The 27,807-nt window shown below is 32.8% G+C and overlaps 2 protein-coding genes across 2 annotated transcripts; one reads left to right on the top strand and one right to left on the bottom strand.

The window, feature by feature from the left end:
- Positions 1 to 2,112: 2,112 nt before the first annotated feature.
- On the bottom strand, positions 2,113 to 26,877 carry LOC111054896. The gene is made up of 10 exons (XM_039421080.1): positions 26,771 to 26,877; positions 10,426 to 10,504; positions 9,752 to 9,897; positions 8,883 to 8,942; positions 8,439 to 8,540; positions 7,693 to 7,848; positions 6,170 to 6,212; positions 4,680 to 4,780; positions 3,598 to 3,846; positions 2,113 to 2,446 (listed from the first exon to the last, which is right to left on the bottom strand). The coding sequence occupies exons 2-10, from the start codon at positions 10,478 to 10,480 to the stop codon at positions 2,207 to 2,209; spliced, it is 1,152 nt and encodes a 383-aa protein (XP_039277014.1). The 5' UTR covers positions 10,481 to 10,504; positions 26,771 to 26,877; the 3' UTR covers positions 2,113 to 2,206.
- LOC111054894 lies at positions 15,708 to 27,807 on the top strand. The gene is made up of 5 exons (XM_022342019.2): positions 15,708 to 16,194; positions 21,157 to 21,932; positions 23,055 to 23,213; positions 24,139 to 24,669; positions 27,354 to 27,807. Exons 1-5 carry the CDS (start codon positions 16,113 to 16,115, stop codon positions 27,633 to 27,635), a joined length of 1,830 nt encoding a protein of 609 aa, XP_022197711.2. The 5' UTR covers positions 15,708 to 16,112; the 3' UTR covers positions 27,636 to 27,807.

The following is a 27,807-nucleotide window of genomic DNA, read 5'->3' as shown; positions in this document are numbered from 1 at the left end:
CTGAAACAAGGTCAATAGCCGAAAAGTACGTTGCTCGACCGATTTTTGAGAACAAGTCTTCAATATTCGGAAGAGGAAATCTATCATCTTTAGTTTTGTTGTTCAATTTCCGATAATCTACTACAAGACGAACTTTGCGTTTTCCTGAAGCATCAGGTTTCTTCGGCACAACCCATAAGGGAGAGTTGTACGGAGAATTAGACGGTCTTATTATCTTTTGTTCGAGTAACTTGTTTATTTCATTACTAATATCCTGCCTAAATGAGATAGGATAGCGGTAGTTTTTTGAATAAACAGGTTCTTCGTCTGTAGTCACTATTTTATGCTTGAGCAAGTTAGTAGCAGTTAATATATCACCTTCGAATTTTATTATTTCGGGATATTTCATAAGAGTACTAATAATGCATTCTTTCTCTTCTGAGTTCATATGCTCAGTTCTCAATAAAGAAGTGATTTCGTCAATGGAGAGGGGATTATCGATCATCTCACCCATGTACAATTCACATTCTTCTACAGAAACTGTTTCGATACTCAACGTTTTGTCACAATCAGAAAAATATTCAATCTCAATAAAACCATTCCTATCAATATCAGTTACAATATTATACAACTGCAATTCCTTAATACTAACAACACATAGCTTATCTGATGGAGTGCAAACATTAGTTTTAATTTTCAATTCATTCCAACCTTTGTTGATTTCAATATGATTCATTCCTAACAGTGGTATCGTGCAATCTTTCGTTATGAGACAATTGGTCTCCAAATCAATTTTGCTTTCAACCCTTGCAATGTTTGCTTTCCAATAAGAACATCATAATTATCGCTAAAATCATACACATAAAATTTTTCATCTTTATCAACACCAAGCATATTCTTAACATTAATATTTACACAACCTTTTCCATTAGATTCACCAGCGGGTGTACGAATTTTATAATCACAATCAATTATTTTTGTCTGAGGAGAAACCATTTGAGGTTTAATGAAATTATATTTACTACCTGTATCGATCAAAATTCGTGAATCATTGTAATGAATATGAGGCAAATCAAGAGAGATCGTATTCAAATCTAATACTACGTTTTTGGATTGTTGTTCGAGCCTACTTCTAAAAAATGATTCATTTTCTCGCAAAGGTCACTTACAGCATTTTCCATAGAACTCATTCTAGCATTCATGCTTTCAAATTCGGAAAACTCATTTTCAGAAGATTCAATATTGTGAACTGGAAACTTTTGAAAGTTGGAAACTGTTCTCATGCTCACATCGTTTGATTTTTGATTCAAATTTTGGTTGTTATTATTGAAGTTTGCATTTGGATTATTGAAATTACGATTTTGAGATTGAGAAAAGTTTCTTTGATTTGAATTGTTTTGGTTTTGAAACTGATGGAAATTTTTCGGATGCGAATTTTGATTGGAATTTGACGAGTTTTGTTTTCCTTCAGATTTACTGAAAGTTTGATTCATTTGTGTTACATCAGTAGTAAATCCTAAATGTTTCAAATATTAAATGCTGCAAATCACCCCGAAGACTTCTGCAACTGCAAATAGTGACAACAGGGTAAACAGCTAGAAGGAAATTCGATGAGCGCTACTTTTCAAAAAATATTTGTCAGCACGGGAACTGATCCTTTAGCATTTGAATAAATGCAAAATCTCAGTAATCTCCATCTGTACAAATCAAAATGGTTAAAAATTATGAATGAATCAAGTATCAATATGGATGGTTCAAAGTAATTCAAGTTCAACAGCAAATATTTAAAAATATTGTTGAAAATAGCAAAGAAAAATATATATATTCTCTCCTATGAGTAGTAAGCTCTTCTACAGCCAAATTGAAACAACAATCCATTTAACATAGTTTTATTTTGACAGTTTTCATAGATATTGCCGTTCGTTAATGAAATGGAACTAATATTATAATGTGATAAAATTAACCGCCAATACTCCCCTCCACCCCCTCTCTGACCAAATACTCACCCTCATAACCTTAAATACTTTAGTTTCTCTCGAGCTTGAGAATGTGCAATACCAGCACGAAACTGTCGTCGCCACACCAAAGAATGTGAGTGTTTTTTCACTTCAAAGTTATATTAAACTACAATAGTTTTAATAAAATTAGTTTATAATTATAATGATTATCAGAACTGAGCATTTAATAGCGACACCCTAAACATTTCAGCACAAAGTAATATGAACTACTAATTCTGAAACAATAGGCCTAATGGGTAAAGAATTTGAAAAATATAGTCTATTCTACTCACATTCTTCATCATTTCTCCAAAATAGCGTTTTCTTATATTTGCAATGTGTAGTCTATACATCTTCATTTCCTCGTTCAGAGTTCTTCTAGGCACTGCATCTGGCCCTCCAAACATTTCATGATCCTTGTAATCCTCCGCATCAAATTCATCACTAAGTTCTTCCTCCTCGCATCTCAACTAAAAATAAAATTATAGTCAGAAACTTATCAATAATTTTAGTATGATAAATTCAACGTTATAACAAACAGCATAGGCCTATATAGCACCGATTATTCTTTACGAACCGCCGTCTCAAAATTATAATTATATGGGCTCATTTTTTCATAGCACTCATTTCTGCTAAAATACGGCTAATAAAGAGTTAATGGTATTAGAATAACTTGAAAAAACAACATGACTAGCTTATATTTTATAATCATGATTACCAGTGTCGTGTGTATTTTGATTTTATCGGTTCAAAACATGAAGCAGTTTTTAATATAGTCGACTTCTAGGCTATATTTATTGAATTATTATGAAATAATATTGTCTTGCATGAATCCAGGGATTTTTCACTTAGTTTGGACCGAGTAAATAAACTGAATGAAAATGTTAACCGTTCTGCACAAACCGAATTAAAATCGACTTAGGCTATAATAGTATTAAGGTCATGCCAGCTAGAAAAATACATAAATATATATTATTGGTCAGCTAGAACACTATATATTATTAGTCATAAGACCCGCGTTGCATCTTAGGCTCATCAACAAATCTGGAAATCCCACTATATAAACCAAGTTTCCAACGCTTGAGCAATCTTTAGGAGTGCAAAAATTTATTATAAAACTATTGAACTGATTGTACCAAGAAGTTCATTCTGGATTATTCTATTTATAATATTTGGCCATATTCTCTGGCGAATAAGTCTCCTATAGTGATGTCCACGTATTATAATGGCAGTGGAGAAAGATAGAAGAATAACGTTGCCGATCCTCTGTGTTGTAAATGCCTCCTAGCTGATACAGGTTTATTGTTGTAATATTAACGGTTCATTCTCGTTTGAAATTATTATCAATTTATATTTTATCAAGCAAGAAATTAATTTTTTAAATAATTTTCTAATGAATTTCCATAATTTAGATGAAATATTTTGATTATTAATCATTAATTTCTACATTGTTAAAAGACGATCTGGCAACATAGGAAAGCGAGTAAGAGATAAAGCGCTATCTGCTTTGTTGAATGATAGACAAGGATAGCAATACCATTGCTAATCAAGCACTGCTATTATAACGTGGACCTCGAATAGGCTGTAATATTGTCGTCGACCACTTGGCTATTGCTGTTACCTCTGGATCGGGCTCATAACGCTCCTTGGTGGCACCGGCACTACTGCCTGGAGTGGACGGCGCAGGCGCATTGAATGGACTGATGGCGGCCGAAAATGAGCCGTAAGTTGGTGCTTGGCTGGTGGCGTTGCCTTCACTGTACATAGCTGCAGTCTCTCCCTTTATTTGCTTGCAGTACTCCAGAATGTCAGCCAACTCGTCGCTCTCACAATTTTTCTTAGGTTCATCTACTTTCTTGCATTTCTTTTTCTAAACAAGAAAAATAAGGAATAATTGAAAAGCTGTCAAAGAAATGAGAGCACAACTTTATATGTAAAATCACAAAATTGAAGAAATCTCGAGATTAATTTGCCAATTACACAAAATGAAAAACGTAAGGATAGACTCAACATTTCATTAGTAATTTTAAGAATAAGACATTGATATTGTCAATAAATATTGACATTCATTCAAATATTCATTTTAATTTTAATCATTCATATTTATTCGAAAATTAATCCATATTACAGAACCAGGTTTCATGGTAATACCTACCACATCTTCAGCTGAACTCCATGAGACCATGAAACCTGGTTCTGTGGTATGTATCAATTTTTGAATAAATATAGTTTTATTGACAACATCAACGTCTTATTCTTTCAATTATGGAGAAATACCACGACATCTCAATTTCTATCTAAATTTGGGAAAGGAACAGTTTTGGGCTTTTAGGCCCGGTTGCACGAAAAGCCGGTTAAATTTTAACCGTGATTAACTCCACGAGAACCAATCAGAGAAGGCGTTTTTGAAGAGACGGCTTCTCTGATTGGTTCTAGTGGAATTAATAACGGTTAAAATGTATCCGGCTTTTGTGCAACCGGGCCTGAGCCTGTTGCTCCTTTCCCAATCATTCATAATTGAGAATATGATATATTGTACCATCAATGTATAGATACATAAATCTCATAGCATACAATCACATCATAAGTATTGTCTCCCTATTTGTAGTGATAACGTCAGGTATTTATGGATGAATTATTGATAGGGGAAAATACTGGAATAAGTTGTTTGTATTAGTTCTAATGTATGAATAACAAACTTACGGTTGAACAGGGATTACGTCCACAGCGTGAAGCACTGGATCTTCCTGATGTAGGATTAGATGGAGGACAGGAGGGGGAAGGCTCAGGTGTAGGGCATGTACCTTCAAAAAATTGAATTGGAATAACATGAAAAATAGAAGACTGAAATAAAATTAAACAATATATCTCTAATGTAAATTTCAAAGAGAAATGTTCAATTTAAATAATTATGATAATCATTCTAGGGTTGAATTCTTCTAGGATTCTATTCTTCATGATCAATAATGGAGGGTTGTGTGGCAGAGAGGAGCTGGAGTCCTAACTCCACCCTTAATATAGGCAATCAATCAATTCTCGTATTAATAATTATGAACTATCATTATTTATTGAACTAGACAATTTGGATACAGTGAGAGCCCACTCTCATAATATCAATACATTAAGCTATTATTGTGTCACCTGGTCATATTGGACATATCTCATATTGATCAGTATTTTACAGTTTCAAAATTATAATCCAATGAACAATCATTTGTCATTGACAGAAAGATTGTTTATTTGTTTGCTACGTGATATTGACTGTAGCTTTTCTCTATTTAATAACAAAAAAATGTTATTGTAAAGCCTACTCGAGGTGACTTTCATGTTTGCCATTGACTGATTTATACCCCAAAATTATATTTTTTGAGGAGAGCTAGTGTGATAGAACTCATAGTAAAGTCCGTCTGATCTAGTGAAGAGGATAAGCTTGTTTTTCTTATAATACAGTTTTTTCTGTCGCAGTTCGGGCAGTTTAAAAAAGAAGAATCGTATTATTGGAGAGGTCAGGTTTGAACCAATTCATTAATTCAGATAATTTGATATTCATTTTAATTGGTTAAGTCGCGTCTATCAGTGAATTCCAAACGGAAGAACATCTCGAAAGGTATAGCTGTTTTTTTTGTTACCACAAAAATTGAAATCTTTGCAGCCAAGCGAGTAGCGTTCATATTTATTTAAGAATTTTTAAAAGCTATTTTGTGTCATTGTTTTTTTAAAATATATATTTCCATTCGAAATAGCCCAACCATAATATTTAACCTTATTGTCATATTTAAATAATGTTATCAATTTAATTAAAGTGTTGGTTATTCTTCTCTTCCATTTTTGTTATCATTTTCTTCCCCACCGTTACATATTTGGTAGAGGCTCCTCCTCACCATTACAATTGTTAATAAAGTTTCTCATTTTAAAATGTTTTTCTTTCTGAAAATTGGACTCCAAATTAAAAATTGAATTGAGCGTAAACCTTAAGACTAGCGTATGAATTAGGGGAAGGAACAGTTTTGGTCTGTGCCTGTTGGTCCTTCCCCAATTATTTTAATGAATTAAGTTCTGTGTATCATTAAATAAATAATGATAAAGATGAGACAATGAAATTTTAGGTTCATTGAAAAAAAGCTATTTTATAATAATTTTCAAAAATGATTATTGATCAATTATATTGATTGTGATACTGGTACCGTACTAACATGATGAGTCTTTTTGTTCGGGGTTCCATTCTTCACATGGGTCCTGAAATCAGAGTTAATATACAGTATTAATTTCATAGGCTACATTCATTTGGAATTTTGGCTGTCTTATTTTCAATACCAGCATTTGGTAAATACGGGCTGTATAACAGTCACTTCACAGGAGTTAATCAGGTGCAAGACACTAGTTTAGAAAAGACATTACACCTGAGGCAGCCAGGTCATTTTTCAAATTGAATAATTAATTATTATTAAAAGAAAATCAAATTTTCATTCCATATTTATTTGGATAAATATACATCTCTCAATTCGGACAAATGAAATCCAGAGTTCAAAATATGAAGGCCTACTACAGATCACCTAGGCTCGGTTACCATATCAAACTAGTCTGATATCGTCTATAAAGCCTACCCCATTATTTCTGATATTGTCTTAGTTCAGCTCTGCCATTGAAAATGAATTATAGGAATATGAAACGAATCACGCATTAATAATTGATATTGAAACTTCTATACATTGAAAGATTTGAATGTGCATCTGCGGTGAGAGGAATTATATACTTTATTGATTGATACAATAAGTACATCATCAAAATGATAGGGAGAGAAAAAATAATTTTCCAATGTCTGTTGGCCATAAAAAAGGATGAATTCAATTTGGCTAGAAATGAGGATGTACATAATTATAATACTAGACATCGTGCGGATCTGCATGTCTATATAGAAATAGACTACACAAGATTTCATCTTGTTTTCCTGTTTCAGGTGTAAAATTCTATAACCACCTACCTGAGAGAGTTCGGTCCTTGCCAAGTAGCTTATTTGCCAGCATGGTCAAAAATAGCTCTTGGATACCCCTCTTTATAAAATTAGTGAGTTTTTTGAAATGAGTGGATGTGAGGGTTACATTGTTGAACATAGTGGGGAGTGACTTCTGGGATGTAATTTTTTATTCTATGGGATGCACTTTACTTGTTTGTTGATGCTATTTGATAGCTAATACTTTATTACTTTGTAACATTCATTAAATTAAACATAATATATTATGATATTATATTGGTAATAGAAGTGGACATATTATATGATTAATATACTTTGGACATAGTGAAAATAGTCATCACAAAAAGACAATTAGACACTGGACTTTTTAAAAGCTGACATTTTATATTTATTTTATTTATAATGAATGTTGTATGTGACCTGGCTTGTGTAATGATGTACTTTGGCTTAAATGAAATCATTGAATCAATTTGAACGGTTTCTTTTTATCATTCACTTTTAATTTTCCGATTCAGATAATAATTGATAGGTAGGCTATACATAACGGCCTAGCCTGTACAAATATTTATACGACGCGTGATCTATTAGGCTATCAACTCCTTCACAGAGTTCTTACCTTGACTGTTTCAAAAGAAAGATGGTAAAACCAGATGTTTAATCTAGGCATGCTTATGATGTGTATGCTTGTGCATGTTTATGACTTGACTGTATGATTTGTGATTGTATCAATCAATGAATACTAACCTCAGGAGGACATGGGTCAGGTGGATTGGTGACTAATTCGTCGGAGCAGCACAACTGTTGCCTGACAAGGTCATCGCGGTATCCTCTGAATGGCGTCAATGGTGCTAAGTTCGGTTGGTTCTCAATGTAACCAAATATTTTGTTGCGCAATTGGTCCTGTCCATAGAAAACACATTTAATATTTCACCAGAATAAACGTGTTCATATTAGCCTATTAAAATTTGAGATTATTATCACACTTTATTAGAACATGAGCAGCATACATGAACAATGAATCCTTTTTCAATTCCTACTTTAAAAATTGAACATGATTTCCTTATAAGGTCTGAAGCTTAATAATATAAAAAATTGCACTTGACAAAACCATAGAGAAACAATAGCATAAACTTACGCTGCTACTGAATTGTTTCTCTTATGACAAAACGATCAAAATTGTAAAATGATAGAGTAATAATGATGATATATTGATAAGATACTGATGAAATAATGTAGTTATTTCAAATAATAAAATTATATACCCACGTTTTGTGGAATAAGCTACCTACTTCTGAGGCTCTTGTAGCCCGAGTTTGAACAGTGATAAACAATAATTCATCTACGCACATAGTATATAATATTGTTTGAGAATTTTCTTGCAAATTCAAGTTAATCATGGAATTACTAATTCTGCAAAAACTATTTTTATAGTAATTTTTATGCTTGAAGGAAATACTTCATGAATAACAAATAGATATAAAATCACTCACAGTCGTTGCAAATGGTTTGATTGGTCGTTTCTTGGTTTTTGGTTTCGATTTGTTCTGTGAAACACCCTGCTCAGGGCTGCAAGGATCGGGTATATTGGAACACTACAAAAGAAATACGGGTAAGTTACAATGATAAAAATAAGAGCAACACAGTTTTATTAGGCAGTTTGATTAGAATTTTTAAAACATCAACGTCTTTAATATTTCATAGGTTTCAACTCGAAAAGTCAAAATTTATTTATTCAAAACATCCACATGATGATGTATGAAATTAAAAACATTTTCAATCTTGACCATTTTTGACCATAAGTTATGACAGATCCCAATACTGTCAGTTACAATACTGTGAAGTATCAATACAAAATACGTATACTATCAAGTGGGATGTGATGAGAAATGTAAAGGTCTCAAAATTCAACAAGCCAAATATTTGAACAGACTCACCTCATCATTTGCCTGGCCAGCATTCTGTCTTGCCATGTACTGCATTCCATATTCATTATCCTAAACATGGAAATCAAATTTTATTCAAGTAAAAAGGTAAATTCGTATGGGATTTGTTGGTAAAGAGTCCCTTGCGGGAAGGTATCCCTCGCCTGAATACATATAGGTACTTTAAGCCGTCAATGGGCCTTATTACGGCTGTCATACTTCAGCCGAGACCGACTATAACGTGCTCATCCAATAATACGGGAGAAAGCTCGTTAAAAACATTTGGTGATAAGTAGGTGGCGAATTGTTACATGATTCAAGTAATATGTGACCTCACACACTTTATATAGAATTATATACGTATATAAATAACCCTAATGTTATACACATGAATTACTTCTTGAATCCAGTCAGGATTGAGAATTGGCATGAATTTATGAAGATAAATAATACACTTTCTTACAAACTCGTCTCTTATTATTTAAAGAATTATATTTATAGTTTCCAAAAACGTGTGTAGCTGTTCATGTATATTCTTATTACGGTAGAGAAACCTTAAATTTACCTAGAATTGAATATAAATATTGAAAATTAAGTGATTTCTAAGCATTACAGAACCATTAAGAAATTTTAAATACGGTGGGCCTAATTCAGCAATTACGGTAGAAAACTTGTCATACATAGATAGGGTAAATAATCTTTTCCATACAAATATATTATCCAATTGAAGAAGCCCAGATTCCATAACAATTGAATTAAGGAGTTGTTGAAGTGGCAAGCCTTCCAACTTCATATTTCATCTTCCTAGATGAGGTAACTTGTGAACGGTTCTTATATTTATGCTAACTGTTAAAATCAAAATTGATGCCCGACTTAATCACCTGTTGGGCTTTCATCTCGTTGACCCTCTGCTGATTCTCTGCATATTGATTGTATCTGGCGCTATCCTCTTCAGGTCTAGTCCAGGGTGGCTTGGAAAACTCTTGACAATACTGTGATGGCATTACATTGTTATTTACACAGCCACCTAGAAATGTTTCAAGTGAGAGTTATCTTTATTCATTGTTTTCATTTTGAACTAAATATGTGTTGTAGTTCCAAAATATGCAGTAGCCGATCACTGCTTATTATTAGTTTTCTGTATTAACATTCTAAATTCAAAATTTTTGTAATTATTTTTGGACCAAAAATCTCTGTGCTTAAACGTGCTGACGAATCATAAAATTTTTAAAACTTCTTTTGATTAGATTCGGTTGCACAGAAGTCTGTTTAATTTTGAACCCGATCAAATGTCATGAAACCCAATTAAAAGCCTTCTTCTTAGACAAATTTTATCTGATTGGCTCTTATGTAATTTAATCATAGTTTTAAATTTTTGGCAGGTTTCTGTGCAACCGGACCTTATAGAGTAATAAAGTTACCTACATTAATGGAATAATTAATAAATAGAGTCGTCATGTTAAGTGAAAAAATAAATTTATAAAGATTGGTGTAGCGGTATTAGTCTGATTCAATGAAGTAATTATAATTATTACGTTTTGTCAACACAACTCACCTTGATTCGGTCTGTTATTTCCCTTACTGCAACTGAACTGGCGATTGTCACTCATTTTTGTTTTGTTGCTTCTCAGTTTCTAAAAAACAACAAAAATAAGGTATAAAGCCAACATTACTGGAAATAATAGTGATTTATACTTTTTATAAATTTTTAGTCTGTACAGTCTGTAGCCGGAAAACTTCAATAACAAATGAATATTTTGCTCGGTATAAATTTGTATACGGTATTCAATTTATCTTAACACTTATTCATTTCGTTCTATCCATAAAATTTGAATTCTATAGCAATAAAAGTAACTAGTCTATTGTCAATTACCTGCCCAAATATTATTGAAGTGTCGTTTGAAGATCAACTTGGATACAGCTCACTGTTGTAGAGTGTACCGTGGTGATATTGGTATCAATTTTTTGTCAATTAATCTCATCTACTATAAGAGCTTATTCGTGGAGACTGGTATTTTACTCACAAGTTGATTGTATTTGAAAAGGGTTTAAGATATGAATTTACTTTTGTACTGTAAATTTGTTTCTGTGATGTGTGAGCTCTGAATTGTAAATGAATGAATTCTGTGAAAATAACATTTGGTTGTTTGTTCCATTGTTCTTCTTCTTCGATCTGATAAGAACCATGTGATTTGTTTCACGGATACTAGACTCGTATATCGATATCAAAAGATCTAGGCCTACTCCGATGGTATCAAAATCACAAGTATCATCTACTTACTACAAGTGCTATAAATAAAGGAACAAATTTGCTGAAACACGTATAGGGATAAGAAATTTGCGAATGACGCATCCTCACTTCTGAACTACTCGCAACTGATTAACTTGAAATTTGCATATATAGATTCTTGAATAATAATTTCCCGAGGATGGTTATAGACCTATTCTTAATTCTTCAAGATTTCAGTAGGCCCAGGTCACAGAGAAGAAGAAAGAGAAAACCTTCTACTTTGTGAGTAGGTCAAGTTTCTAATTAATTAGAGGCACGTGTAGCACGGGTTATTCTGCTATTCTACTATATAGATTATTGTTCTTATTTCATTGAATTCTTCATTTTCCAGTTATCCAAGCCTGAGCTTGAACCAGCATATGGATATTAATCAGTTTTCCTCCTCTCTCAGTTGGCTCCTTCCTTGATGATTGGAGTGTTTCATCCGACCAGGTATTCTTTACAGTATGACCCGCATTCATCCAGTTTTCGTCCAGATATATTATTCAACTTATATCTTTTGCCATAATAGAGCATAAAAAATTGCATCGCCAGTTGTCAATGTAATGCCATTGTCAGTTATTATTCCTCTCACATCAAGAACTGGCGATCATTTACTTTACTCCATTGAAATCCTATATTTTTCAACACTTTCCACAATATGAGAATGTACGTAGCCTACTTGTATTAAAACGATTATCATTGTTGAGCTATTTTACAAGCTTTTTCATATGGTTGGAAGCTCCTTTCTCTCATAATATTTATAATAACTATCTGCTGCCTAATCGCGTCTGCAGAAAAATGATCGTCCATCACTTTTCGGGCTCGGTAGAGCTCGATGCTCACCAGGCGTTATAATAATATTGTTCCATTGAACGAGCGTTAGCAAGTTCTTACTTTCAACTCAAGGCCAAAGTCGTTGTTCATCTGCTTGTTTGTATGTTCCACAATAACTTCAGAAAGAATTGATGAGATTCAAATTTTGAACACATATTCTTTGACCCTTTTTACATATCAACTTCGTTGGACAACAAAATTTACCGACTCCTTCGTCCCTTTTCAGGATATAACAAATAAAATTGAAAGTGCATAAAGAAAAAAATGTATTGTGATTTATCATAGTCAGCTGAAGAATAAAATTAATTGCATGCAATTACTAAAGTTTTTCCATTCATTCATAGGTCTAAGCTGAGGCTATTTGGGAGCTATTATAGTCCTCTATGCGCTGACACATGATTCCAGCTGGTTAATATACAACTTTCACATCAACAAACTGACATGGGTTGAGAATTTATTGAGATATCAATGTGCGGTTTTCGCCATTCATTTTCTCTTAGAACTCTACCAATGTACCTGGAATACCTATTCAAGGTACCTTGAACTCTACTGTATCAAAATCATGTATCACATTTAAAAAATAAATTTGGATTCATACAAGGGTCTAAGATGTTGAAGCTACAGAGTAATTTTTCATTTCAAATAGGATCTCCAATGAAACCTACTGTCAAATTATTCATGTGAAAGAATATAGCTGTTTCCTAATTTTCACCAACTCTGTATAATAGAAAGATCTTCACAACTCTCAACCTTTCAAAAATAGAATAACATTCAAAAGGTAACTACAAATAGATGAAATAATTATTTACTCTAAATAAAGTAATCTTGATAACTATGCAGTGGAGTGGGACGCGAAATATTTATGCAGGGTGATTCATAATTATGGTAAAATAATTTAATACGTGATAGTAGAGGTAAAAATAAGAAAAAAAGTTCTTATAAACATATATCCATAAACGCTTCATTAGCGAGCTATACAGGGTGAAAGATTTCGCCCGGAATTCAGTTCCTCTGGTGAAATACACCGATGCTGAATTGTTTGGGGACTTAGTTTTTGAAAAAATTATGCTGGATTCATATGGAAAAATATCTGAAAAACTGAATAAAACTAGTCTGGAAGCTGTAGTGTGAGTAGTTTTTGAGAAAAAAGTTGAAATATGCAAAAAATTCAAGTAGAAAAACACAGACTTCTACGTTTGATGCCCAATAACTTCCTTTAATGACCAGTAAACAAATAATTTTTCGCAATAAAAATTGTAGAGAATTTAATTCTGAAAGGAATGATGTAAGCTGTGTAAACTAAATTTGAATAAAAGTTGGATAAAATGTATTCTTATGTAGTACATTACACCACAAAAATTTGCTGTTTTATGAGGAGAGAACTAATAACTCATAAGTTGTAGCTGATTGCAAATAAAATATTCGGTTTTTATGAGAAGTTTTTTTTATATGAAAGTAGCATATCTAAATGACATTAAACTTATACCAAAAGACTAGTAGATTATGCCATTAAGCCTGGGAGGAAGCTAGAACACAAGTAGATGATCTCCTATGATTCCTGCCCAAATGTTTACTGAAAACTGATGTTGTGGAAGATTGGGATTGATGGCATGAGGATTCTCAGCTGCCCAAATGTGTTAGTTGTGGACGTTAACGATAGCTGTTCTTGTAAAGTGTGCCTCGTCGGTAAATAAAACGGTTGTTAAAAAGTTTGGGTAAACAAGTTTTACTAAAAACCATCGGCAAATACCAGCATGGGGAATACAGTCTCGTGCAATAGAGTATGAACTTTCTGGAGGTGATATGGATGTAATTGTTGCTCTTTTAGTATCCTCCAAATAATAGATTGATCGACATTAAACTGCACTGACAATTCTCTTGTGTTCTTCTCGGGATGTTCATAAATTTCATTAAGAACTTGTTCTTCTAACTCAACAGTCTAAGTAGATCGGGGTCTGCCTGCATAAATGTGCTCTTTGGATATCAAAGAATCTGTCTCAGACAGACGTTGATGAATAGTGGCAAAAAACCTTGAACTTGGACATACTCGGTTAGGAAAGTTCTCTTGATACAAACGTCTTGCTTCAGTACTATTACAGTAGTGTCCCATTCCATAGATTAAATGCATGTCAGCTAATTCGGAGTATGAATAATGTCTAAAATTACCTGCCATTTTTTGAAAAGTCAACACTCAACTTAAAAGCGAAGTGAAATGGTTACAAATAACTGGTTAATAGGTTAAACAAAAAACACAGCGCGGCTACAGTAGGCCTAACTTACAGTTTGTTTTTTTGTTCAACAGTGAGCTAAAATATTTCTGAAAATAATTTTCAGCTGATAATTTCTTTTAAATATTTTTTTATTTAAAACAAAATAAATCAGCTGTTTTGGAACAGCAGTTCTTAAAATCAATGTTCTATTATTGCAATCAGCTACAACCTATGAGTTATTAGTTCTCTCCTCATAAAACAGCAAATTTTGTGGTGTAATGTACTACATAAGAATACATTTTATCCAACTTTTATTTAAATTTAGTTTACACAGCTTACATCATTTTTTCAGAATTAAATTATCTACAATTTTTATTGCGAAAAATTATTTGTTTACTGGTCATTAAAGGAAGTTAGTTATTGGGCATCAAACGTAGAAGTCTGTGTTTTCTACTTAGATTTTTTGCATATTTCAACTTTTTTCTCAAAAACTACTCACAGTACAGATTCCAGACTAGTTTTATTCAATTTTTCAGATATTTTTCCATATGAATCCAGCATAGGTTTTTCAAAAACTAGTCCCCAAACAATTCAGCATCGGTGTATTTCACCAGAGGAACTGAATTCCGGGCGAAATCTTTCACTCTGTATAGCTCGCTAATGAAGCGTTTATGGATATATGTTTATAAGAACTTTTTTTCTTATTTTTACCTCTACTATCACGTATTAAATTATTTTACCATAATTATGAATCACTCTGTATAAATATTTCGCGTCCCACTCCACTTCATAGTTATCAAGATTACTTTATTTAGAGTAAATAATTATTTCATCTATTTGTAGTTACCTTTTGAATGTTATTCTATTTTTGAAAGGTTGAGAGTTGTGAAGAGCTATGACATTTTTAAGATTCATTTTTTTAGATTGAACGCCTATTTTATCTATCCACCATTACTTTGAATCCTATTCCATTTTTAAGGCTGATAGGTGACCAGGAAATTTGGATAAGAGAAGATGAGTAACAAAATTAAAATTAAAATGTGGGAAAATTCATTGATAAGAAAGTATTATGGAAATGAATTATTGAATCCAACGTATGGTAGTGCAAGTGCACCCTTTAATGGTGAGTGTTGCAGTTCATGAAGCAGGAGTTGAAAACTTATGGCTAGATATCGTACTAATTAATTTATTATAAGTAAATCGTTATACTCCTTATATAATATTTTAATACAATTTTTTTAAAACTATTAAAATAATAAATTCTATTTCTATAATATTATAGTCTAAGAACAATGCGATAATAAATTATTTATGCTCACAATATCACATTAATTTATCATAGGAAAAATATGTAATAGGAATTATTATTCTATATTTATTTCGACAAAATAATATTATTTGATACTGATGTATTGTGCATAAGATAATTGGTTTCATTCAATTCTCTCTCCAACATGTTTAATCTTGGTAACATTTCACAATCATGTTTTGACTTGCACTGTTGAGCAAATGATAGTAATTGCATAAAAATTGACAATGTTCTGACCGATTGAACGAAATTTTGGAACGTCAATGAATAGTAATTATTTTGTTTACTTATTTGGACTTGGAGTGTGTATTGCAGAAGCGAGCTGACCGATTTGTAGATAATATTCAGTTTGGGGGCTCACTATCTCAGCACCTTTGACCTCTTTGTCACTGATGGCACGCTAGAGGCCCAATAATAGAGGGAGAATAACATTGGCGCTCGCTTTGGTATGGTGATCTCTCTCCCTGGCGAATTGATGCGATGCGCAGCTACACATAGGTCAGGGATGTCAGTGACTAATTAGGCAAGCTGTTTGACGTACTAAACAACCATCAAAACGAAGTTTCCGGTCAGAACTTTTGTTTTGATCATCCATCAGTGGTCCAGTGTCTGTGATCATGAAGAGTGTAAGTGTTATCGCACTGCTGTGTCTTGTGCAGGGATATGCTATAATCAGCACCAAAGGAGATGTATTGTTTGGTGAGTAAGCCTACGCCTACACCTATTAATGTTTCACCTTAATGTCCTCATATTATTGATATGAATTTAATGATTGTCTTATATGAGAACCTTATATGTTTATCAAGCTCTCCACGTTCAAAGAGATAAGCTATTCAAACACCACTCGGTAATTGTGTCACATGTATGTGTACAACATGCTTTATCAATATTGGAATTTTTCAGTGGTCTTGAAAAAAACGATTTTTTCAAGATTATTTATTAGAAAAGTTGATGTTCCCCCAAATTAATGGTTTATATAACAGCTATTCATTAGTTTGGTTTTAATTCCTTTGAGGCTTGACTAGCTTAGTTTTTTCATAATTATATCTCAGACCATTGTCTATAACACATATTAGTCTTTTCCAAACTTGTTTCTCTCCCATACATAATGAACTACATATTTCACAATATAGCCTCTCATGGACTTGCGTTGATGAAATATGTTTGGTCAACGGTATTTAAATTTGGGAAGTATCTAACATCTTCAAAATACCTGCATCTTATCAAAATATAATATCATACGATAACGCCTTGAGTGTGACAAAAAATATAGTAGGCTATATATAAATTATTTTTTTTTGTAGAAATTAGATAAGACCCTACTGAATGCCTAAAATTACCTATTACCCTATAGAATACCCAATTGAATACTATATAGGTGCCGCTTAGAGTATTTTATATTCGTTTAAGAATTGATATATTCTATACCTTTAATTATGGAATTAACTTTATAATACTGGAAGTCTATTTATGAGTAGGCTTGCGACTTCCTCCTCTTGATCCTGTCACATGCATTGAAGATGATTATTATTAGTATGATACCTGATATGAGTATCAACGATACTCATCATAGTTAATGGGGGATTAACATAGGTGATCCCCCATTATGTGATCATGAAGATCACACTCATCGACAAGCCACCAGAAAATTTTTATAATTTTCATTAATTCCATTGACTAGTAGGATTTATGCTTTTCATTACTCAACTTACATCCAATTATTATAATTATAATAATTATCAAGGAGAAGAGTGAATTTAGGCTTGAACTGGTTATGGAATTTAAAACCAAAAATTGCAGTAGCCTAATACTTGTCGGCTTATTACCCAAATAGTAATGATATTGATTTCTAGTGAATTTGACAATATATGAACAGCCAAAATCTTGAACGCTCACTTCAAACTGACAGTATCCACTATAAGAAATACCAACGCTCCCCATACAATCAAAGCTGACAGTTTAAGTGAATCTCAATATAAGAGAGGCACATTTATCTTTATACCCTTGATAGCTTCTGATATAATTATTTGACTTTGGCTGATCAAAAATAAGTGGTTCAAGGCTAGAATCTTGATGAAAAAAAGTTTCTGGGTTACCGGTATATCAATAGTCATCAAAACGCAGTGAAAAAGGCTTCATTGACTATAGGCCTTACTATATACCGTAGGCCTAATATTGATAAATGATTGACAGACAGACGGACAAAACTTTCTTTATTTCAAAGAAATTCACATAACAAAATAAAACATGCTGTGCTCATTTATTGTAATACAAAAACAATTAATAACCATTGTGTTACAACATCATCCTAGAACCTAAAATACCGTATATAAATTGAAAAATAAATTTAAGGAAATGAGCACAATGAATAATATGAAGATGGTCTGCATGGGCTAGATGCCTGTGCACAGACCAGAGTTACTAAACAATGTTTTTTATAGCGAGAGGTCTTAATACCTGCATTAGAGGTGGCTATGATATGACAGATGTAAAAGGAATTGGTTTGAGAGAAAGCTTCCTGTAGGGCGATAGCCGCAATACCGATGTTACTAGCATATTAATTTGTATTGTGAATATGTGTCACGGTTCTGAGAATGTTCATATTTGAATATAAATGTATCAAAGTATTCTTGATAATTTTCTTCATGAAGTCAATATGAACGGTCCATCTTATCTTATTATTGGAAAAAACACCCAAGTATTTATAGGAAGTGACCACATTTTAATATTTAAAAGGTCTTTCTGGGCATTGGCCTTTACTTCCTCTCAGATTCTGGGATATTTGCGATGCGTTTTTCATTATAGGTATTCTAAAACTCTTCTCATTCTCACATATTATAGGCTAAATCGTTTAGAAAGGTGAGCAAATATCAAGATAATCATTTGAAACTGATACTCAGACAATCTATTCATAAAACAAAATGATCGAGTAATTATCATGTTTGGGAAAACGGGGCAAAATTATTTTGCCTCCTCTACAAGTTACTTAGAGTTTGTTTTGAACTCTGGTGTAAACGTATTATAATTCAAATATCGGGGCACCGAGCTTCGCTCGTTATTTATTTATTGACTTTTGATAAACCAAACACAATTCTTTAAGATGGTTGGGGAAGTACTAATAGCACAACCCAAAACTGTTTCTTTCCCGAATTTTGATTTATACCTACGCTATAAATAGTCCAGAAAGTAGGTTATGTTCCATACACTTGAATTCAGGTTCAATTTTCTGAGCAAAAATTTAAAAACAAAAAATATATAATTTAGATTATATACAATCCAAATGAAATAACAAAATAACACTCACTAATCACTTGAAATTGTCAAATAGTGATCAACTTTGAAAATTATGATATACTCTAGGAGGATTATTATGTCATGTCATCAAATCGATTAAATTGTCTAGCAAGATAAAATTTCTCGCTGATTGATTATGATTACACAGCTGGAAATAATAATTCTGTCTCTCTCCCACACAGGCATACGCGTCTTCTGTTATGGAGAAACGACGAAATTATCATCTGTTTTCCAATGATGAATTATCCTTTTGATGTCGTTTAGCGAGTTTTCCAAAGAATGAGACCTAGTGCAATCGAATCTTTATACCATAAACCTACTTTGTTCCAAATTTCGTGAAAATCGTTAGAGCCGTTTTCGAGATCCTTAAAACATAAATAATCAGATATAAAAATAACCAGATATATACAGAAATTGCTCGCTCAATATAATAGGATATCTAATATCGGGAGACCGAGATTTGCTCTGGAGTGTAAAAGCATAGATAATTTTGTAACGAAAGATTGAATTTATAGTTTATATTTATTTATTAATTTTCTCAGTCGTACAATTATTTTTACAGTTATATGAGGAGGCACAACAGGCCTATGCCCAAAACTGTCCCTTTTCAAATTCATACTACAGTCCAAATCAAAATCTAGTTTAAGCTACTATCACTCATAAATGTAACAATTTATTCACACTTCAAAAAACAAACACATCATCAATTACAAATAGATATACTATCAATTCGATTTATTATGATTTACTATGTTTGCCACAATATTAATTTGTTAATATACTAAGTACTATTCTACACTAACAGCATCTAGCTACTATTTTGGACATTCTGAAGTAAACATGTTTTCTAAAAAAAGAGAAATTAACGAAAATAATTTTCTCTTGCTGAATTTTTTTTCTCGTGAGATCAGCTGGATGATCCCACACACATGCACTCGTTCACTCTCTTCCATTACGGTATCGGCAGTCGAAAAAATCTTCAGCTGCTTTTCCAAGGAAGTATTTATTCTTTTAATCTCCTTCAGCGAGTTATCCAAGGGTTGAGATCATAAACCTACTTTGTTCCAAATTTCGTGAGAATCGTTAGAGCCTAGGATATAAATAAAAATCGAGCCTCAAATTTTGACATTTTGACATCCAATAACTTTTTTATGTGTGCACCGAATTTGATTATTGTTTATTAGTTTTGTTCGTTATGTTCAGGACCAGGTTTATGGTCTATCAAATTCATAATCCGACTTCAGGACTCTTTCCTACGGTCCTTAAAATTTTGCATGTAATCCTTATGGGAGAAGATTTGTAAGCTGGTCACACACAGAAATAAAAATCAGCTGTTATAATCATTGCGTCATCCAACAGCCGTCGGTAGATCTGTTTTTCAATTTTCTTTCTACTGATTCACAAAATTTTAATTCTTAATAATGCCGCGGTACGAACGACGTCCAAACTTGGGGCGTAGAACTCGAAATGCTTTAAAATTAGAATATGCACGGGAAAATCAGCAGCAAGGAGATATACCATTCAATTCCCAAGCAGCAAGCTCTATTCAACTATAACTAAAAATACAAACTGCTGCACAACTAACTAAGCACGTAGGAAGTTCATATTGAGATATAAATGTAAATACTGATTGTTGGATAATTTTCATAAAAATATAGTGCATCAGATTAAGCTAAGGCTAAGCACACCTGAGGAGGCGAGGCTTGGTGATACAAAGTGTTCATCTTATGGAGATTGCCTTATCACACCGTTCCACGCCATGCCCGATTCAGTGTGTGTGAGTTTTTCCATTCAAACCAATAAGTAAGAAGCACCTGGATGCAAAATGCCGCAACGCGCCTCCTCAGGTGTGCATCCAGGTAAAGTTTGTCATTAGTTGCATTAACTATATGGCGGTACGAAGTTCGCCGGGCCAGCTATAGTTATAGATGAATTGTATGGTAATTGATAACCTTTAACACTAGGTACCGTACATGTGACTAGAACGCCCGATAACGTTCACCAGCTACAATATCATAAATCATGCATTAAATTATCAATGTGATTTGGAAAATACGCTTTAGAATTATTTATAATTGTTTGTGTTATAGCCCAATAAGGAGAAGATTACCATCTATCAATAGAGTCTTCCTTGAAAATGTTATAATTGAATTAATATTTATCAAAATTATATTGATTATTGATTCAATCCAATCTAATTTTGAATTCATTTGGTCTTATAGGCTATAAAAACTATTTACTATTCAAAATTAAAATACTGCATGAGGATAATTCATATTTCTGTAGCATTGCTTCCAATGTGGTTCACAGTGAGTACTTTACTAATACCCTACTTTATATAATTTTTAACTGGGTTTCTGCTTACAGATACATTAGAATTGTCCAAAGAATCCAGTCCAGAACTTGATCATGACGAAATCGGGAGCCTAGATCCTTCACTGAGCCTTCCTGACAGCCCCTTTTCACCAGACACTGAAGATGATCTGCAACTTATGTTGGCAGATGAAGGTGTTGAGAATAATGTTGTTGACATCCCAATCGTATCTCCCAGCGTCGATGTTGTTGAAATAGAAGAAACAACCGTTGTTTCATCTACATCAACAGAGTCAACTTCTCAACCAGAGACAACAACGGAAGTCCATTGGACAACAAAAATTGTAGCTCCATCAAGCACTACAACAACTGAACCCGTTCAAGAAAATGTTGAGCGAGACGAGCCAGAATCAACAACAACTTCCACAACTGCCACAACAACGATACAAGAGAACGATGAAAACGAGGAGACTGATTCAACAACCACAGAATACTCCACTACTCCAGACGTCTCTACAACTCCAGAGGCTTCAATTACCACCACTGAAGACACCGTCCAGATTGCGATTGAGGAAACAGAGAGGAGAAATAAGGAGTTGGCTCTCAGAAAAGTGAACAAGCTGTCTGATCAAATACGATTGGTTCTGCAGCAGTATAAGAAAACAAAAACTGTGAAGATACTCGATGTACCCATACCAGATCCAATGTCGATTCCAGAAATCACAACCCGTTACTCATCGCTGGGAACGATCAATTTCAAAAATATGGTGGTCTATGGTCTCTCAAATTTCACAGTCAAACACATCAACACCGATCTCGAAAAAATGCAGGTAGGCCTATGTCAAACTGTACTAATATTATTATGTTAATAGTAATTTATCATTATACTTTTGATTTGCAAACTCATAACTTATCATTTTCATGAGTCATTACTCTTAAGAGAAATGAACCACTGTAAAAATGTTCATCTATAAAAAAATATTTCTCACTTTTTTAAAAGTGAACAATGTCACGATGAAGTTAATTCTTTTAAATTACAATATAATTAATAGGATAATAATAGGATTTAAAAAAATGAGTTAATTTCAATAATACGGTATTTTTGTTGGAGCAAATCAATGTAATATACACTTAACAATAGAAATGTCAATAAAATTACCGTACGGTACTGTCTATATTCATCCATTTTATTAGTTTCATTTGGATCTAGTTTCTCATTTGCAAACTTCACTAGAGTGGATTGGAATGATGAATTCTTTTACAATACAGTTTTTTACATTTTGTTCGCTTTTTATCTTTAATAATTTTGAGATCACGTTTTCAGGATAAAACACTATCTTCAAAACAGAAGTTTATAAGTTTATGCCAAGGTTTTGTGTTTTCATTACGATATGATAAGCATTTGTTGGCACAGATAAATTCATTTGGAATAGCTGGTAATAAGTAAATAAATTATATTTAGAGAGTTATTACGAGAAAAATATATATTCAAAAAATGCTGATACGTTCAATTATTACATGAATCATTTTCATCTAGCATGTAATCGAACTTATCAGCATTTTTTGAATAAATGCTTTTGTAAATATTATCAAAATATAATTCATTCATTATCATTCTTTCCTAATGAATTTATTTGTGTCACCAAATGCTGTTATATATTTTTATGAAACACTAAAACCCTGGCAGTGGAACACATTTGGTGGAAGAATGTGGAAGTGATGAATATTCCAATTAAAGTTAAATTTATGCTTCACCAAAAATACACTTACAGTACAAGTTCTAAAAATAATTATGGATGCATGTAATACTGTAATATTAAACCAGCGTTGGTTTGAAGGGCCCTTTATAAATTACTGACAATTAACATTCATAAATGTTCAAGCCGAGTTATATTATTTACCCATAAATAAATTAACCAAACTGATATTGCAATCTTATTTTTCTGTTTAAGGTTTACGTGATGCTGAAAATAGATCGTCTAGTAACTATAGGCAATTATTCGATGAGAACGTGGTTCTCAAGAGCTGCCGGTCCTTGCACTACGATAATGTACAACGTGACGGCTGAGAGTGCAGCTGCGTTGCAGCGTAACGAAGATGGTGATCTTGAGGTAGGTCTCAATTTACGAAAAGTACAATTCGATGAAATATACTCCTTGAAGTTGGACAATATCTCCCATGATTGTAAGCGACAAAACTGTAAAAGTGTGTTTGGTTGAAGAAATTAATTTTAGCGTTGTAACTCACACGTTACCGTACACCAATTAGCATTTTACAAATTTTGTTGATACGTTTTTAAGACTTTTCTCAAGGGACTCTAGTTGTATCATTTCCCATTTATCTACAAAGCAACTCTATTATTGCTTGTTTTATGCATTCAAATATTGAATTTATAATAATTAAGTTTCATAAACAGGCTATATTTTCCAGATAAATTATTTCACCCAATATTATTAATTTATTCTATCAGAACTGAATGAGACGAATAAGGAAAAATAAAATATCAAGTAAGGAAAACCTCAATAAATCTGTAAAATCGTTCCATTAGTCTTATAACAAGTACGGTAGTACCTATATCCTTTCTTGCTTATCTCTGGTTCCTAAACTTAGAACATTCAAATCGACCTGGAACTAAATTTACGAAAAGTAATAATAAGAATAGAAAAAAATATTCACCAGTTCAATTTTTATTATTCATAAACTACCATTACGCTATTATCATTGTTTTTATCATCCATAACTCAAGCCTGGAGCTTACTTTTATGTTTTTACATTTATATGGGCATCATTCCTTTAGTGAATACAATATTATGAATAGTGAAAATAATATTATACTGTTCATTTTAATAATCAAGGGGTAATCAAAGTGTAACAAAAATACTCTACCTAAACATTGTCCCTGCTATTTTGATGGGTTTGTATTGTTTTGCTATACCAACTTGTGGTTAAGTGAGAGAGCATTAATGACTTTCCAAACCACACCACGTCTTCTGTAGAAGTTATTCCATTCTATTCTATATTCTGAATTGTTTGCAGGCATCAGAATCAGAAATGGATATGACATTCGAGGATGTGAAACTGGACTTCAAGAACTTGGGCATGATGGGAGCCGTGTTCCAAGGCGCCATGGGATCTGTAGCATCATTGATGTTCGATGGCATGAAACCTGCCATTCTCGGCGAAGTCAACACAAAACTCAGATCCGATGTGAATAAGAAGTTGAAAACAATGGCCGCATCTTTGAAACTGGCCGATATGAATCCAGTAGACCAGGCTGTTATGGAAGGAAGGAGATACGTTCAGGACCAAGGATACGATCCGTATTTCCTCAAAAACTTCACGAGAGATTTTGGCCTGATCACAGTTAATGTCACCAATTTCTATTTGCGTGGATTGTCCAGGTTCTATAGAGTTGGTGAGATACCATTTTCCATGGATTCAGGAGTTGTGGAAGCTGGATTACATGTGGCTACCAATCGTCTGAATGGAAGCTGTATTTGGTCTGTGGGTATTGGCCACACAGTCATCAGGAATGGAAGCCTAGACTTCTCAACTGAACAATTACAGGTAAAAAATACAATCCTACAATAAATTACAAAACCCACAATTCTTAATATTTAAAAAAAATATTTTATTTTCAACAAAAGTATAACAAAAACAATGTAATACAGTTGAAAAAAGTCACAGATAAATAACAGAATAACATAAAATATCAATCTTAAAATAAAACTCTAATAACATTCAACAATTCATTGAATTTGCAAGATTATGATAATAATTTTTTTCACTCTAACAAGAATTCGTCAACCTCATAGAAAGCCTTCTCACTAAGAAAAGAATATAGTTTTGTTTTGAATTGATTTTCTTCAACAATATTTCTCAAATCAGCCGGAAGTTTCGCAAAAAACTTTTGTCCCCTATAAGTAGGTGTTTTCTCAAATACACTCAGCCTATGTCTCTCAACTGAAATGTTATTTCTTCCTCTGGTGTTATAGCCATGAATATCTGAGTTAACTTGGAATGAATTCAGCCTATCCTTCACATGTAATATTGATTTGAAAATGTACAATGATGGATCAGTTAAAATACTTAGGCTACCGTACTGAAAGACTCCCGACATGTCTGTGAAAATTTGAGCCCCTCCAGGTATCTTATTGCGGACTTTTGCAAAACAAAAATTCTTTGAATGTTTTGCTTCGAGGTACTCCCCCATAATTCAATGCCATAAGCAATGTGGGATTCAATCAGTGCATAGTAGACACTTTTTGCTGTTGTTTTAGGCACCCGTTTAAGAATATTTCTAAATGCAAAAAGTGACCTACTCAATTTAAATGATATCTTGTTCACATGATCCCCCTAATTATAAGCTTGGAATCCATCGACAAACCTAACATGTTCACAACAGTGAAACTTTCAATGTTCGTTTCACCAAGTGTTATGATGGGGTCAAAAGGACGATACTTATAATCAAAGCTGATGACATGACTTTTGTTTGAATTTATAGTGAGGTCTGAATCATTAAAAAACTGCACAACCTCATTTGCCATGTTATTTGCCTCAATCTCCAAATCTATGAGATCTGATCTCTTAAATAGCAAGATACAATCATCGACATAGAGAGTAATTTTATCAGTGACAGGAACATTGAATTGAATATCATTTATATATAATATAAAGAGTAATAGGCCTAGAATGGAGCCTTGTGGTACGCCTCGTGTCAATGGTAACTTGGCTGAGTTTAATAACCCATTAGGAGCAGATATATATGTGTACTGGAACCTGTTGGTTTCTCTCATCTCCAGAAAGAATTTTTCTCCCGAGATGAATAGCCAGCCTACTCTGTATTAGGAACTCTAAGCAATTTTATACTATTGAAAAAATATGGAAATCATAGAAGTGTTGTGGGTAAAATTGAAGTTTGCGTCCTTTTCTTCTCTACTGAACTCGAAGAATGAATAATTATCAACATGGAATAGCTGAGATCAATATTTGTAAGAGTCAAATCCTATACGAAATCTATCATGAATATTATATCAATGATATGATAGTTGATGGGAAAAAGTACCAGGAGTTCCAATTTCGTTATTTTGCTGTGGTGTTATTCAATCATTCAATCTTTGTTGTTGACAATAAATTATTCGTTTGTTTCTAGTACTTGCAGGCTACTCGATCTCGATACAACATGATCGATATTCCAAGCGATTTCTCAACTGTCAATCATATTGAAGTAGGCTATATAGAATATGACGACGTAGGTACTTTATGTACAAAAATTTGAATAATTTTTCAAATAAGCCACTCGAGCACTAATGTAAAATTTACTCCAGAAATGTTTCTAGAAAGTAGAAAGCAGATGAATGGAAAATAAGTAGACTCATGAATCTATCAAATAATAATAATACAGTTTTAGTTTGAATTTATTTATAATTTATTTCATTGATATGTAGTCTACATTGAGTAAAATAAGATTCAGAAGCAATGCTCATCGTTATAATTATGAACATATATCATGATTGCAGTGTCCCAATGTGGGCTGTCCCGAGTTGGGCAGATGGTCATGGCTTTGTTCTAGACAGAATAAGTAGATTAAAAATAAGAGTACAATAATGTTCTATATGTCAAAATATTCATAAAATAATACAGAATGCATATTAGCTGTGAGACTGACCTTAAATGGTAGATGTTTAAAGTAAAAATTAAAATTCCTCTTCTCAAAAAGAACTTTGAGGTTACAAAAACACGTTTTTATTTTTTTCTTAATAACGACTTGTGCTACATCTGAAATTATTAAGTCTGTAATTAAGGCTATAAACAGTTGATAAAACATCGCAGTTGTTGCCAACCTAACACTCACTAATTTCCCACAACTTGAAGTGTCCCAACGTGGGCTGGTTTACCCTATATTTCAGGCCAATGATTAATTTCTCACCACCAGTGAAGTGTGAATATAATAAATCAATGAAAGTAACAAAATAAATAAGTCTATTCTAGTAGAAAACTATTCATATTTAAAATATTTAAAAAATAGATTGTAAGGAATCATCTTTTCATAGATTCGCATTCAGAGTTTTATGTCAGTCTTAGAGATTTTTATCTCGGTATTTTTAAAATTCATTGTCAGAAATTTGAATAAAATTTCTTTTGCCATTTGAGTTTCAGTTTTTAAGGCTGCTTTGAAATATCATTGAGTGCTTCTGAATCTTAATAGAATATCTTACTGAAAAATAATGATTGTTAACTATTTTTTGTAGATTCGTGGTGTAGTGAGGCAATCATTGGACCTTGAAGAGCAGCCGAAGCTACATGATCTGGACATCTTGCTGGGCAGACTTGAGCTGAAAACAGCACGAATCGACTCACTCGACTACTTTGTCGAGACGGCTGTCAACAATCTGCCATCGTTGCTCAGGCACATCATTGTGGATGGCTTGGAGGATCCAATCAAGTTCAAAGTCCAACAGATATTGGACGAGGTTGACGTACAAGCTATTGTTAATGAAACTCTCCCAGCAATTGATAAGTTTGGTGTTTGAAATGTTTCATAGTTGAAAGTAGCCTATATAATGCTTCAATAAAACATCCTAATTCATAATTCATCAATAAAACCAACCAACCTGATTATTTATAACTCACACTAATCTATATATCATCTATCTAACCAAGTTTTGTTACCGTACCTATAATAAACTTGAATATTATGGAATA

This window comes from Nilaparvata lugens, chromosome 2 (assembly GCF_014356525.2).
Source record: "Nilaparvata lugens isolate BPH chromosome 2, ASM1435652v1, whole genome shotgun sequence".
Classification (NCBI taxonomy): Eukaryota; Metazoa; Arthropoda; class Insecta; order Hemiptera; family Delphacidae; genus Nilaparvata; species Nilaparvata lugens.
Note: the sequence above shows the minus strand (reverse complement) of the source record. Positions and strands in the feature narration are given on the sequence as shown.